Source organism: Tinamus guttatus, unplaced genomic scaffold (genome assembly GCF_059628265.1).
Source record: "Tinamus guttatus ecotype Peru unplaced genomic scaffold, ASM5962826v1 Tinamus_guttatus_pri_ptg000336l, whole genome shotgun sequence".
Lineage (NCBI taxonomy): Eukaryota > Metazoa > Chordata > Aves > Tinamiformes > Tinamidae > Tinamus > Tinamus guttatus.
This window is the reverse complement of record NW_028288870.1, coordinates 65,979-81,975: the sequence shown is the minus strand read 5'-3', so window position 1 is coordinate 81,975 and position 15,997 is coordinate 65,979. Positions and strand designations below refer to the sequence as shown.

The window sequence follows — 15,997 nt, the reverse complement described above, 5'->3', positions numbered from 1 at the left end:
GGATGTTTGGGTGGCAGCGTGTTGCAACATTCATGCTGACTTAGACATGCTCTCATCTGAGTCCTGGGCGTTCCAGTGTCAGGAGACAGGAGGAGAACTTTTATCAAGGAATGTCAATCAGCAGACTTCATGCTATTGTAATTATTTACAATTACAAAAGCAATTTTTCATGGTGTCTGAAAGCACATACAAAATGTTCCACGTGCAGCAACATGCATTGCTTTCTTGGATTACATAAAAGTCAAGCCCATTTTTTCTCCATGAAAATATAGCATTAAAATATAGCATTAAAAGGGAAGTTTGCAGAGGAATCTATAAAGAATTACTGCTCCTTTGCTTTTTTCTCACAGTGAAGAATATGGTTGTGCCGTTGACATTCAGGAGAGCAGAATAAGGTTCAGCAGGAGTGCAGATTTTACAAGATATCTACAGATAAAAACAAATCTTTCTGCTTCTCTCAAAGCTTTGAATATTGTAATTCAGGTTTGCTGAGGAGTCTCAAAACTGCATATGGCATCCAAGTGATATCAAAACTGTCTCAAGTAATAAGTTGAAGGGATAGATTTGTTATGAAAAAACTGCCTGGCACGGTTCTTTCTGAGTAAAATGTCCAGACTCCTTCTGGCCTATTATAAAGGCATAAATATTGAGCCCACTTTGTTCCTACTTTGCCATAAATTTGTAAGCTTTGCAAATTAAAAATCCAGCACATATCTGCCACTTTTAAGCTTTCACAACAGTCACTATACACCTATGAGTCTGTAAGAAGTTATTTGGATGCCAAGGTCACCATTTTCTGAAATAAAGTCACTTTTGAAAACAGGACTCATATTCACTGGAGTGCTTAAAACTCCTTTTTTTTTTTTTTGGCTGCAAAAATACAATGCAGTCCTTTCAGACAGACCCATATATTGCCATGGTTCTGCTGGGAGTTCTTGCAGACAGAAAAATCTACTTTTAAAGATTTGACTAAAATGTAGTGTTTGGTCTTGCAGCTCATCTAACATGACAGAAATTCCATGCTGTACCTCCAAATGTGTTCAGATCATTTTTCCCCCCCTTCTTCCTTCTTCAGATTGTAAATTCAACCAGAATCAGCAACAACCACAAAAATATTTATTCATGCTTTGGTGTGTCTGAATCAGTGAGGAAGGCGTTGCTTGGACTAATTGTAGCTTTCTGCTTGTTGGGAATTTGAAGGGAACATCCTGAGCTAGGTCAGGTCTGGATGATCTGGTGCTGACTGGTGGAGTTCAAGATGCATGTCTGAATGTTTGCTATCAAAGAAGTCACATCTTTTGCCTGTCATTTAGGTCACAAGTGCTGAGGGGCAGAGCAGCTCAGTTAGGTGGGATTAGCCTGACCTAAATAACACAAGTGTGCAAGTGCACTGCTGGTGGAAGAGCAAGCGGAGAGAAAAGTCGGGATCTTACTCTCTGGAGACCAGCAAAGTATAAGTGGCTGTTATAAATAAAGCACTGCTGGGCCTGTCTTACTCTGATCACGTTCAAATAGCTATTGGCTTGATTAGGATTAGTGATAGTCAACCTGTGACTGCAGAGGAGTTATCTAACTGAAATTCCACTCTGAAAATAGCCCTTCTGCGGTGGAAGTCGGCCAGTAAACGTGAAGAAGCTGCAGACTTATCCCTGTTGCTTCACTAGCGAGGTCACTACTAGAAAAGACAGAAGGAAGCAAACAAGTGGACAAGAACCAAAGTAATGCTGACCTGGAAGGCTCTGTTATTTGCTCATGTCTCTTTTAGGGCTGGGGTTGGGGGCATCTGTCTAGTTGGAAGAGGCAAACCAGCACCGCTATCCCCCTCTGGAAATCCTTGAGTAGACTACTGCTGCTCTGTAGGCTGAAGGGATTTTCCCTAACTTGGTAGAACTGGACTGGTCTGAAGCTTGGAAGGAGAGGACTCTGGGCTTCATTTGTCCTTCCTACCAAGCTGAGACATCTGTAGCGGTTGTCCCAGCACATACATCTTGCACGGCCTGTTGGGCTCTGTGCTCAGGAAAGCAGTTCATACTGACTGCTGAAACGAGTGCTTTTCCTCTGTTCTTTTGATTATTCTTATGTTATGATGCAAGTGTTCATTCCTGTTGCTTAGTTCTGCTTAATGTAAATCTATACTTCCACATCGCTTCCTTTTGGAATTGCATACACGAGCTCCCAGAACTCGTTCGTAGCTGAGAGAACAAACGCTCTGGTCTCTCATGCTCGACATGCTGCCCGTGTGGACACGTCAGAGCTTTGGTGTGTTTTTGTTTGGCGGGAAGAAGAATTTCCATTGATCAATTTCTGATTAAGCAGTATTTGCTTTAAGATGCCCTCATATTTGCATCTCGTTGAAGAATGGGGGTTTTTTTGTTTTGTTTTGCTTTGTTTGTTTTTTGTTTCAAGAAGCAGCCTTCAAAAAGCCATTGTATACACTCCTAATACAAATTATAGCTACTAAAATGCTTCAAGAAACTTCTGCAAAAGAAAACAAAACTAAACTCTTCCAAATCAATGAAGAATGGCTTCTATTGAGAAAAGAGCCATTTGATTGTTCAGTACAAAAATATGTTTAAAAAATTCTGAAGTCTTGGTAATGATGTATGTATCCAAACTGTGACTCATCAGGAAGTGTTTAATGCTTGCAATTATGTGGTTTATTTGTATGGAGTGTTTTTATTAATATTACCTCATTGGCTTGACTCCTTAACCTTTCTTATCCTGAGAATTCAATCTTTTTTACTTTTTTTTTTTTTCAAAATATATGTATAAAAAGTCACAAACACAAGATTAAATCTCCTTTTAGGATGAGTGACTGTGAGAGAGATCTTAAATAGATATGAAATGTAAGTTTATATATTGATATTTAGTAATAAAGCACTGTATGCTATTTGAATTTTCCTTCTCCAAACTAAGAATTGCTTCTGAGGCTTTTCTTCTTGTTATTTCCACTGTTTTGCTCTTGCTGGTATTTTATGAGAAAGAGCATATTTCGAGACTTTTATAAAGCAGTTCAATAAGGGTGTCCTGCAAAGAAAAAAATATACATATACATGTATACACACACAAAATATAGTCCATTGTGTATAGAAAAGAAGTTGAGGTGGACAAAATGTGTATACAGATTTACAAGTGATCGTGAAAAAGTTCATCTTAACTTTTTATTTATCAAGATAAATATTTTAATAGGCGAAATCTGCCTGGAGACAGACAGAAAGCTCTAGAAATTATGGCTCCCCTCGTACAACAGGAAGACCAAGTAGCTTCAGATATGTATTGCCTGGTTGGGCGAATCTACAAGGACATGTTTTTGGAATCCGGATTCACAGATACAGAAAGCAGAGACAAAGGGACGTTCTGGTGAGTACTATTTTTCTGGTCTGTGTTCTTTTTGAAAAGTATTTCTTCAATAAGAATATACTTCTAACTTTTATTCCAGATATTTGGTGTTCTCAAGGGATACAATTAATCTTATAGCCTGTATTGCATATATATCAAGAATGAGAGATTTGTCTTGTTCACTGATCTGGTTCTAAGAAGACAAATATCCCAGTCTATAAAGCACTTCAGATAGTCCTCATCATAGCTTATTGCCCCTTCCCCCACATAAATTTTATTTAACACATTGTTCTTATGAATCTGGGGTAGACAATCATTAGACTTAAGCCAACTGACATATCTGCAACCTGCTGGATATTACCCAACTAGGCTTAAAGGTGTTGAGGTGTAACACTGAACAGATGTACCGCTCTGTTCTTTCCTGTCTTCTTCGCTCTCAACTAATGAAACTGTTTCAAACTCGTAAATATTTTGCCTCAACATCACCATATGTAATACAGGTGTATTGCAGCGGACTGAAGTACCTGGCACAGCAGCACACAATGTACGAGGCAAATTCTTACGGTAATTTTACCTGCAAACATCATGTTTTTCTTGATTTTTTTGAAATGCACCATATTTTGAGAACTGTCATGTGGAATATGTTTTTTGAGAGGTTTACTCTTATTTTCTTATTTTATTCCTCAGACTTTAATTCCAAAAAGAGAGGTACTCTGAATGGGGGCACTGGATGCCATCCCAGCCTTTTGCCAGGATGAGCTCTGTGCATTCTCCATCATAACAGAGCGTTTGAGAATACAGGCAATCTTTGTTTATGTTGTGCATACTCTGCTCATCAGATTCTGGTTCTGGTCTTATGTTCATCCACTGTATGTCAAAGTAAATGTTTAGATTTAAAAACATTCTTCCTCCTTTGCTATTGCTTTAGGTCAACTGCAGATTAAAACTGCCTTTGGAGAAAGATAATATGTAATTGTTTACCATTTATGGTCTCAAAATACATGTCTGACTTTCATACTTTACAGTTTTCTAATGCTAACTGGACTTTTAAAGATAAGCAGTATAGCAGTAATACAGCATGTTTCCCCCTCCACTTCATAGTTTTGAATTAAAGAAAATTTGTATTTCACTGAGCCAAAGTCCATAGCAAACTTCTAGGATTCTATTTTTAAAAAGTATTTTGCTAGTGTCACAGTCTAATGTAAAGAAAAAAACATTTAAATACTAGGTATTACTGAAGAATAAATAAAACTTGTGTTCGCTGCTGTGCATTTTGTTTTTTCCTCATTTAAACTGACCTAAAAACAGATAAGCTTTGAGACGTGCTAACATAATTAAACTAAAAAAAGCCCTATTTTAAAAGGGGTAGCATTCCTGCTGGTGTGTTCTTCTGGCCGAGGTGTGAGCGTCCCGGCTGGTAGCTGCAGGTCAGAGGTGCGGTGCTGGCAGCCAGGCAGAGATGTCACCCCAGGGAATAAGGGCAGGTCTCTCAGATGCGGGCAGGCGAGCAGACCGGCAGCTCCTGCTGCAGGGCAGGATGCTGACAGGCCAGTCTGGATAATCCCTGACGTCTCCAGCCAGCAGAACCAATATAGGCAGGTTTGGGGGTTTGCTTCCCAAAAGCGTTGTCTGCAAACACGGCTTCACTGCCCAGTGCAAGGTGGTGCATGTTAAGCCAAGCTGGGATTTGGCTGCCAGGTGGGTCAGCTGCCTTGGTTTCATTTGACTTCATGCTGGATGTTGGTTTAATTCCAGCACTACCCATAGGACAGGCCTGATGTGGCTGGCGGGTTGAGCCTCCGCCTCCCCGAAGGCCCTTGCAGGGGACAGAGCCCCAGCGAGGCTACCTCCAGCTGCCAGGGTGTGCGCAGGAGCGGTGCCTGCGCCGTGCTGCTGCTCTACCTGCCACCGAGATCCTCACCCCGTCCTACAGACACGAGGCTGTGGGCGGAAGGAGGGAGAGGGCAGAGGAGAAGAAGAACTTGGAGGCAGGACCAAAGCTTCGGCCTTGCAGCAGCTAGTAATGTCAAGCAGGTTGGCCTGTTCAAAGAAGAGAAGGAATAGGAAGGAAGTGTGCTTTTCTGACCAAAAAAAAGAAGACAAGACATTTTCCTCATAAATATGAGGCAAGAGATGGCAGTCTAATTATTAACTGTCACTTTTTGTTGCATTCTGACAGTGTAAATTGGGCTCACCAATACTGTCAAGTCTTTATTGAAATCTTTGCACTGCTTCATCTCTAATTCAGTGTCTGCACCACAACATCTCCCTAAATGTCAGTTTTCAGCTCTCAGATGGAATTTATAACTGCATCAGCTAAGCCAGGCTCCGCTTTAGGGCCTGCGTTCCTTTCCATGGCACCATACGGGTTCCCCAAGGATATTTCAGGCTTGACAACGCACAGTGATTGCACTGACTGAATTAAAATCAGTGCAGTTGAGCAGGTGTGATTTGTGAATTACTTGGGAAATTATGAAAGTTTTCAGCTTGCTAAGATTATTACTATAGGTTAGTTTTCAGTCTGCAGATTTTTCCTATTGAAGCTGTATGGGGAGATATTTGTTGTTCAAACTATATGAGGCAGATTTAAGGATGCCAGGATAAAATCACACCAAATAAGAAACATATAACCCTCTGATTTTAATGATTTAAGAGTAGCAAATGAGCTTTATGGGGCCCAAGTTGTTACTAATTCTTGGTGCAAGGTGAGATTTGAAAGCAATTTGCAGTGAAAAAATAGAGCCAAGGAACAGAAAGTCCCAAGGTGTCTAATCTGAGAAAATAGAGTGTGTGGGAGGGATGTTGTGTTGTGGATTTTTTTTTTTTTTTGGTACCTCAAGGAGCGAAAAGAGGTGATGGCTCCGAGCGGGCAGGGAGGGTGTCCCAGGTAGTCTGCCATTCAGCAGAGAGCCCAAAGCCTTGGGCAGGCTTCAGTGGTCGCCTTGTGGCAGTCTGGTGTCAGCCTTGCAGCACCACAGAGCCTGGCTGCACCTGGGTGATTTGGGCCATCAGAGCCACCTCCATGAGACCCTTGGACTTCCATAAGCCAACTCGAAGGCTTGATGAGTAAGATGAATACTGCTGCCGTGCCCTCACTCTCTTGCAAGCTCTTTCCAAGGAGAATCAACCCATTCCTTATGTAAATAGGCCCCTAAGGCAATGGCAACGAGACAGTAAAGAATAAAACTCATACTACCTGAAATTGTGCAAAATATAATTTGTGTGTCTCGTATTGCTCACCTTCATGTTAACATGTTTTGATATCCTCTGTCATCATAGTAGAGATCCAAAATATAATCTAAGGTTTTAAGCCAGTGAAAACTGATACCTTTCAGAGCGAATTAAATATTCCACAAATCAATATAACTGTGAAACAGGTCTTTCTTTTACAAGGTGATAGTATTATTTCTTCTTTTATCTCTTTGAAAATTGCACATCCAGTAAAGTATTATAGCTGTCCTGTGGTATATGAGTAGGGTCTATGTTTGTTGTGTGAGGAGGAAGGAAATGGGAGGAGGGTGTATAAATAACACTCCTAAGAACAACTACAAAGCATGTGTGGAAAACAGTAAAATGTTTTGGCTTCCATGAATTCTTGCTGTGTAAACAGACGATAAGCACTTAAAGTACCTGAAAGTATAATTATGCCCCTGTTAGATTGCGCTATTTAGAAAGTAAACTTGTATGTTTGTTTTTTCTAGGTTCAAGAAGGCATTTGAATCAGAGCCAACATTACAGTCAGGAATTAATTATGCAGTTCTCCTCCTGGCAGCTGGACATCACTTTGATACTTCTTTTGAGCTGCGGAAAGTTGGTAATTATAGCTTGCCAATTCACAGTGAAATCTCATTCTTCGTGTCATAGCAGAAAAAGTCTGATGGATGTAGAAGGGCGTTTTGATAGCGAGCATACAAATGTTTAAATTGGTCCCCTTGCCACTACCGATCCCGCTTGGTGAGGGTGATCTTAGCTCTGGCGTGAGAAAATGGTTCCAGTCTCAGGGTTTTAGCTGAGTAAGGTAAAACCTGGCAATCCTTCTTTGCAGTGACATCTTTTGTATCAGTCAGAAGTAGCACCTGAAGGGGCAGTTCTGCCCAGCTGGTGTTCTTGGAAAGTCAGCTCTATGGAACGATGGCAAATGTGAACAAAAAACCCATCCTAAGAGCGGGGCAAAGGAACTTGATTTCTCTTTGGGGTGGGCTGAGCAAAGAAAGGGTCATGTTTCTCTTCAGATGCGCTCTTTGAGGCTTCCTGAATCTGTTACATTGCCTATTTCCTTTGGGATTTTGCTGGATTTGAGAAGAATGCAAAGTCAGCTTTATAATATTATCTATATAAAAGGCGTGACAGAAAACACTGAATGTTGTAGTATGTAATAGCATATTCTCTGCCACTGCCATTCTTCTCCATGAGTCCATGTAACTGTTGACTTATTTTACATCTTTCTTTAACCTTTTATTCCTGAAGGAGATGTAAGAAGGAAGTGTTATTCCTCACAGAATGTGGCTGTAATGTAACTTCTAAGTTAGAGTGCTGGTTCATGAGCACTACAACTCTGGAAATAATTTCCTAGGTAGAGTCCAGATCCCATCTATCTGTTATGTTTTAGAAGTTTTAATGACCATAAATTGCCAGTTGGGTTGTTGTATTTTACCTGCATTAAAGTCCTCTTTTAAGATTATATTATTTTATAATGCTTCCAAATGTTGATTTGGTAAAGTTGAAATATTTTAGGTACAGGTAGCTTTTTTACAGGTTATTTTTGCTTCATTTGACTTTCCAAGTTTTGCTACTTTATTCACAACATGCAAAAGACAAAACATTTTAATCAACATAACATGGTTTTAAAGTGTAAACAATGAAGCTAAACAGTGTGATCTACTGAAACAAAATGTTTGTGAAATATTTCTTTTAGCAATCAGCTTTCAAATGTTACTTTGATTTGGGATGAGACATAATGTTAGACTCCCAAACTCCTCCACAGGATGCTGACATTGTCATCTGACCATCTGAACTCTCTTTTTCTTCTCCTCAAAATTACAATCTCATCACTTTGATCTGCTTTACAAAAGCTATCTACATTGAGCACCATGATGAGAGGAATCTCTGCTTTCGGTGAAGATCATTTTGGAGAATGGAGCACAGGGAAGGGATATTATGTGAATTTCTCTTTTTCATGCTGAGCAGTTTTTTGAGTGTGAAGCTCAAAGCAAGATGGTTATTTCCATAAGGATAATAGAATTGAAATTAAAATTCTCTGGTGGTAGAGGGTGTTCATTTGGATGTGATAGGCTGTGTAGAGTTGTCCTAGCTACTGTGCATGCCCTTCTGTGAGTGGGTGTGATTTCACTTTTGGGGTTGGGTAGAACGCTGTCATCTCCTACGCTGAAATTTGAGTCCTTGTGACAGTGTAGGAGGTAAAAATACATACATTTTGCTTTGTACATTGCATCTGCAAATTTTAACTCAACTGGCCTAATTTGAAATTACAGATAGCTTAGAGAATCGGGGCTATATTTATTGCCTAGTTTAATTTTGAATCCTTCCATTTAAGGAAGGTTCTCAATTCCCTGCAGGCTGCAGCCAGTTAGATTGGTACAAATTGATGAAATCTGAGTATTATTTATAGGGATCAGATGTTTGATATCTTCTTCCTGTGAGTTTGGCCAGTGCCGTTTTACCCTATTCTATGTATGGAAATTCCTTAAGGTTCCTTATTGCTTAAAGTTCCATCCATGGCTAATGAATGGTTTAGTGGAGAAATACTCAGCTGCTGGTAGGTGGAAGGATGTTTTCCCATATCAACGGGACAGTCACTTTCACATGAGCATTTGCTTGGCCTCTGCTGAAAACCTGTGACACAAATAATTCCTCCTGTTATCTGTAGTGTCTGGTCTTGCTTTGCTATGTTTATGGGAAACGTTAAGATATTCTGAGACTGTGACTGACTTAGCTGTTTTTAAACAAGTTTTCAAATCCAGATATAATACGAACCCTGCACATGTCATTAATCATTCATTTCTTGGCAATAAGACTTGGCTCCAGTGGATACAAGGAAGTTTGTCAGCTAACTTGAGTTGTGTTAGGTTCTGAGAGCAATTCAGCTTTTTTTTTTTTCTTTCCTGGACAAATTTCATTTTTTAAACAAAGATAAACCTAAGCAAAACCTCAGCAACTGTTTAGGAAAAATGCTTTTTTCAGCCCCATGGTCACAGGTTACTCTTTGGTGTCGCCTCCTGTTTTGGTCGGTGTTCGTGAACCCTCATGTGAGCGTTAGCTTTGCCCAACAGTGCTGTCGGCGTCATGTTTGCCCACAGCTCTGCCCATAGCGCCTGGAGTTTGGAGCAGGCCCTTCTTTGTGGAGAAGATGAGAGGCAGGTTGAAGCTCCATCCTGATTTGATGGAAGCGATATTGGTAGGTTGGGAATGGCTGCGCAAGGAGATGGCAAAACCAGACTAGCATTTCTGAGAGTGTATGGGGCTGTAAATAGCAGATACAGATCAGATTACATTTGCAGAAATATAATAATTCTAGTAAAATTAAGTCCAAGTAACCAGAGAATTTTTACCCGTTTGCATCTGATCTGAAAAATTGCCTACTAAATTTTCATATCTTTACTTGACAGAATAATAGTTCATAATGAAGTGATCAAATAAAGCTTCAATAAAAGTTCTCTGTATATTTTCTGAACAAGATGGTTGTTTTCTTAACCATACTGCAGAACTTTGGGACCAGAACATAAAGGCAGTACTTTGCATGGGCAATAGTGATCTCTGCAGACTGTGACTTTGGTACACAAAGAGTCTGCTAATACAAACTGGTTTTGTCAATATTTGATCGAGGAAAGCAGTTTAATCAAAAAACCTTCATAGTTTTTTTTTTCTTTTAATGGTAATACCTAGTTACTGTACGTTATTTTCTTCACAAGCTGTGGGTATGTTCTTGGTATTATAAGCATAATTGCTACTCTGTCATGAATGGCTCTTACACCTTTGTTCAGTTATTCTTAAAGCAAAATATTTTTCATAGAGTATACTGGAATTCAGCTTTTTATGAGAATACTTTTCTTGTGACAGAATGAAAGAAGTTTTTTGTTTTCAGGGAAAAAAAAAAGACCAAAACAGGGGAAAACAAAACAAACCCCCAAACCAGCACACTTCTGTAAAACAGTGGTCTCTCTTTATTCCATGTAAGTGTCTGTGCACTCCAAGTGCATTTTTTAACTATTCAGGGCCTTTCAGGGGTAGGTTAAGGTCTGCAGCTGGGCTCTGTATAGGAAGGTTGGCAAAGCAGCGTGAATTTCAGCACTGAGAACCTCAGCTGTCTCAGGGGAATACGAAGAGCCGCTGGTCCCATCTTCTTTAAGGTAGCAGAACCCAGTCCACTGAACACTTGGTTAAAGCTTGCGGCTGCTCCGGGCCGCACAGCAGCAGCGCTGCAGTACAAGACCTAGAAGACTGCACAAGCAGCATTGCTCAAAGTGTGCCAGGGTGCCGGGTGCTCCCCAGGGACTCGCTCTTTCTCAGCAGCCTGGGCTCCCGCTTGCTCCTTGCTTTGGACCTGCCCCGACGTGTGGAGCACGGTGGGTTCCTGAAGCGCGGCCCAGCCCGCCTGCCAGCCAGGGCCCAACGCTGCGGCTGCACCACGGGCCGCTGCTCCTCAGCCCCAAGGCAGCCGCTGTGGCCCAGAGCCGCCACCCGCTCGCTCACCGGGGTCACCCGCGCAGCTCAGCCGCTCCCTCCTCACTTCCCCGGCAGCAGGATAGTCCCCTGAGAGGCTTCTGGTGCCTCTGCCCGCACCACGGCCTTGCTTGCCCTGTGGGGCGGCCGTGTTCAAAGCCCATGGAATTCCATAGGTGTCTGTGTGCTGGTGTCTGTGCCTGTTGCTATTGCCTGCATGTGCTAGACGTGCTAGGAGAGCCCTTCAGCCTTCCGGGACGCTGCCGAATATCCTAGGGTCCCGGAGAAGATGATTTATCCCTTGTACTGTGTTACGTAGATAAAGCATAGGCTTCAGTTTCCAGAACCCCAAATGGAGTAAACGTAACTTAAAAGTCCCTCCTTTGCAGCCTACAACAGCAACTGCATCATGAAACAAACCATTCTGGAGCCATCTGTTGACACTCAGTGTGTGTGTGGCACCCTAATTGAAAGCCTAGAAGAGCTGTTGTGACATACATAAAAACAATGACTGCAATATATTGTGAAATTATTTGAGATAATATAGCTGCCATGGTCTCCTATGAAGACCGCGCTTTGCAAAAGCTATTGCATGTTCTCAGGAATAAATTAGCAACCCTATTTGATTAAGAAGCAAGTCATGTTTTTAATTAGATTTAAGTGTTACTTTGTTCTAAGTGTTTAGCAAATATGACAACTTCTTGCTGGCAAGAGAGCACAAAATGTGAAACAGACATGAAATAGGCTATAGACAAATTGTATTTAAATAAAATGTAAAATTGTCTCCATTTATTGTCTGGCTGATAAAATGTAAGCAGCATGAGAAAACAAAATGAACTTTGACTGAAATGTCGTTAATGTAATGACATCCACTCTGATAAGATTTATTGCTGCTGCCAGAACGAAGCGTAGTCATCTAGCAAGTAGAGTAAAGGAAAAGATAAATATAGAACAACTGTTCATCTTTCTTGGGAATATTCAGCCTTAGTACCAAGGACAAAGAAAAGTGATGTGGGAGGAAAACTGCCATAGCGGAGGAGTGTGGGGAAAGTGAATAAAAGGGTACTGGTGGTGAGGAGGCTTTTCTTGTAAACTGGGAGTTCTGTTTGCATCTGTGGGTGATGATGTAGCCTATCTTGTGTCAGCTATAAACATTAGGCAGCTAATGTGAACCAAAAATCATCCTGAAGGCCACAAGGAAACATGTAGTTCTCAGAAAACATAGCAAGTCAAGGTAAAACCTGAGCCTCTCCATGGTCTTGAATTGCTGGGGGACTTATGAATATTAATAGATGTCTTTCATTGGGGTAGGACTTGCGGCAATTAAAAGAACATCACTGCTGGAAGAAGCCCAATGGATCATCTCTCCTTTCTGCATGGGACCTTGTCTATAAAGGTAAGTTTGGGGCTTGGGGCTTGTAAGTCAAAAAAAAAAAAGGCAGAAAAAAACATAATAGGTGCCATGTTCAGCATCTGTTAAGTTTTTGCAGCTGTGTTGTGTAGCCTAAGGCCCCAATTTACCTTTACAGATGAGGTCCATGCAAGAACGTAGGTAATCTGGCTGTGGCCTTGTCCTGACAGTGATGTCTTAAAGTCCCTTTCTTGAGAGGCCTTTAGGAAGAGGGGGAGGGAAACATAGGATCTACTACAGCTTATGATGTTTGGAAGACATATAAAAAATGTCTGGTAAGTATAATTTCCATCTTAATTCATTGAAATGGAGAGGCTGCAGTAATTTATCAATGAATAGATTGAAATTAGGAAAATATTTATTTTAAAACTATGTCAATGCCTTTCTGTGACCTATCATTCTTATTACTACAGGAGTAAAGATCAGCAGCCTGCTTGGTAAAAAGGGGAGCTTGGAAAAACTGCAGAGCTATTGGGAAGTGGGATCTTTCTTGGGGGCCAGTGTGTTGGCTAACGACCACATACGAGTGATCCAGGCTTCAGAAAAGCTGTTTAAGCTAAAGGCACCAGCATGGTAAGGTGATGAGCAGGATCATGTACATTGCCGTGTTTTAAAGCATTCAAAATGTCTTAGCGTTATTTGTAACTGATTCAGACTTTTATGTATAACCCATATTTTTTTGTTGTTGTTTTTAAAATGAAAATGTGTCCCTCTTCCCCAGAAAATGTTATGTCTATGATTTCAAGAGAAATGCTCTCTCTCTTTCAAACCTTTCTTTGGGGCAAAATCTGGTCAATGTGTCATTTTGTGCTTTGTTTTTCTCCCGGTATACAAAATCACTTGATGTAAGAGCAAGCCAGAAATGCTTATGAACAGCAAACCTCGCAGGTGGTGTTCGGAGCTGGTTAAGAATGCATGTTCAAATCGTTTTTAACTGTTTGTTGGGAGAAACTCATGTGCAGAACAAGGAAACCAAGGTCTAACCATGTTCCTGAATCCCTGGAGGCACTTAGACCATTAGGATTTTTTTTTCCACAGCAGAATTTTCGAAAGCATAGACTTCAGAGGGATCATTAAAAAATTATCCTGAATGTATATGATAGATTATTTGACTGGTTGTTAAACAGTTTTGCTACTCTGTGTCTTGCTTCCTTACACTTCCACGCAGGCTAGGAATCATTTCCCCCTTTTGCATAAGGATGCAGAGAGGCACATGATGGCACATTTTAGTTCAGAGGCTGAGGAGGGTGCTACCCACTGGCGCTAGCCCCTCCTTAGGGCAAGAGCAGTGTAGGCACTAGTTTGAGTTCCTGTACAGTGGCCTTGTGCAGGAGGACAAGTGGTGGGGACGCATGGATTTAGTCACAATTGCATGGATGTTTCTGGGAGGGCAGGCAAATGAGCTGGTTGGGACAAGTCTCATGTGGTCATGACTGAGAGCAGTGCAGATCAAGGTCTGCTCAATGCAAAGGTTATGTAAATGGAGAGGTTGGAGAGAGCCCTGTGTGCTTGGCATCTGTTACGCGAGGGCCGTGACATCCGGCGCCCAGCACCTGCTCTGCTTTGCTGTAGGCAGCAGTCACCTGCCCACAAGGCCTGGGTGCTGCTAGCTCGGGAGAACCCAGGCCTTTCTGGCTAAAAGCAGTCCCTTTAACACTCAAAGTGCACACATCACTATCTATTTGCTTTTGCCCTTTTATATAGGCAGAAAGGTCTGTCTCCTGGGATTATATTGACATAACATAGGAAACACCAAGTCTATTGATTTTTTGACCAAATGTTTTATAAGCATATTGTGAACAGCTTTTATCTGCAATGCTTTCAATTTTTACTACATGCCATGTTTTACTAAAAACTGGATACTACTCTTTAGAAGTCTCTGATGAGAATTTCCTGGTATTTATAAATGCCTGCTTGTCAGGATTTTATGTACCAGTGCCCTTGGGGTTGGAGTCTGTGGCTTAAATTCTGAAAACACAGTACCCCCACTTGCTTTTCAGGAATTATTTCCTGTGAGAAATTCCTTCCCAGTTCATTGCTTATTCTTCAGCAGAACCCTCGTGGTACAAAGGGGAATAGATGTGGTAGCTTTCCCAGGATATTCAGCTGGCCTCCACAGGACAGTCAGAGCCTGCACAGCTATGGAAGAGTTCTCAAAAGGCCTCTGAGTTTGCGTCTTGCCACAGGTGTCTCAACTACATTTTCAGGGTAGTCTTAACTATGGTAACTGTGACAAATCCTATTTAGACTTGAGCATCTTGTTGCACAAGTAGCCATAAAAAATGTGGAAGATTGTGCTTACATTGCTTACATTTTTTTTTCTCTTCCCTCCTCCCTCCCCTCAAAAAAGCCAAGGGAAATCAATGCTTTGGGGAGGTCCATAAACCAGCCCCAGAAATAAAAAATACTGGAGAATGGTATGAGCTTCATTTAGGAGACAGTTTCAGCTATCCTTTCTCCAGTATTGCCAAAAGACTGCTTACAGTTGCTGTCTTTACAGAATTTTTTTTTCCTAAACGTGTCATCTTTAAAAATCTACATTAAAGATCTGTCAATACAGATGCCGTATGGAAGCCAGAACAGTGCACTGGGTTAAACTAGTGGACTTTTCATCCGAGTTTTCCCGTGAGGATGGTTACAACTGAAACAGCTTGTCATGGGCTCAGTTTAGTCTGGAAGTACAAGATTTAACTATTTGAGGAAGCTTTCATGGTTTAGAATAGCAGGCAGTATAAGGGATAGGAATATGTGCAGGAAGGAGGATCCCAGGACTCATTTATCTTTCAGATTAGTAATATAGTTCCTCCATGCCCACTGAGAAACTGTTATTTTTAAAAGCAGTCTTGGAAAACCAAAATCCTCATGGCTGCCTTGGAGTTTCAATCGTGAATGCTTAAGTTGTGATTAAATGTAGAGAGATTATTATTTACAAATTATATTAAATGTACTATATGTGTCTACTTGGATGATTACAGGTACCTGAAGTCTATTGTAGAGACCATTTTGATATATCAGCATTTTAAGAAACTGAATCCAGAGCAACATATGGCCAAGCAGGAACTTGTTGACTTCTGGATGGACTTCCTTGTTGAAGCCACAAAGACAGACGTGTCTGTAGTTAGATTTCCAGTAAGTGTTTTGTCTTGTTTTGTTTTTATATTTAATTGTGACATAAAGAGAATCAATACCAAGCATGGTTACTAAAAACACTGTGTTTTTGTAGCTTGCCAGGCAATAAATTCCTTGCCCAGAAGAAATTAATTTGGCCTGCACATTAGACTGATTTTAATTGCATGCATTTGGTTACAATGGGATTGCACAGGCAATTTCATATCAAAATAATGAGAGAAAAGTCAAGACAGAACTTTATTCAATGTTTGCTAACAGTAGATATGTTTTTAAAGCAAATTTTTCCAGTTTATGCCAGGTGATACTCTTTTATGTTTTGAAGAAAAGAGATTTTATTTCTTTCTCTAGCTCAGCAGGTTTTGCATGTCCTACTGCTGATAAATTCTGTCTTTTGTTAGATGTTGAAAAGGAACCCAAACAGTCAGAAATCTATTGTTG

The 15,997-nt window shown here is 40.8% G+C and overlaps 1 protein-coding gene across 1 annotated transcript in view; it reads left to right on the top strand.

Annotated features, from left to right (window-relative positions):
• Window positions 1–15,997, top strand: part of LOC104570863 (mitogen-activated protein kinase kinase kinase 5) — a 91,356-nt gene that overhangs the window by 39,662 nt on the left and 35,697 nt on the right. The window contains exons 7-10 of the mRNA XM_088529680.1: window positions 3,190–3,360; window positions 7,041–7,153; window positions 12,844–13,003; window positions 15,406–15,559. Of these exons, the coding sequence (XP_088385806.1) occupies window positions 3,190–3,360; window positions 7,041–7,153; window positions 12,844–13,003; window positions 15,406–15,559 (598 nt within the window). The remainder of the gene's footprint in view (window positions 1–3,189; window positions 3,361–7,040; window positions 7,154–12,843; window positions 13,004–15,405; window positions 15,560–15,997) is intronic.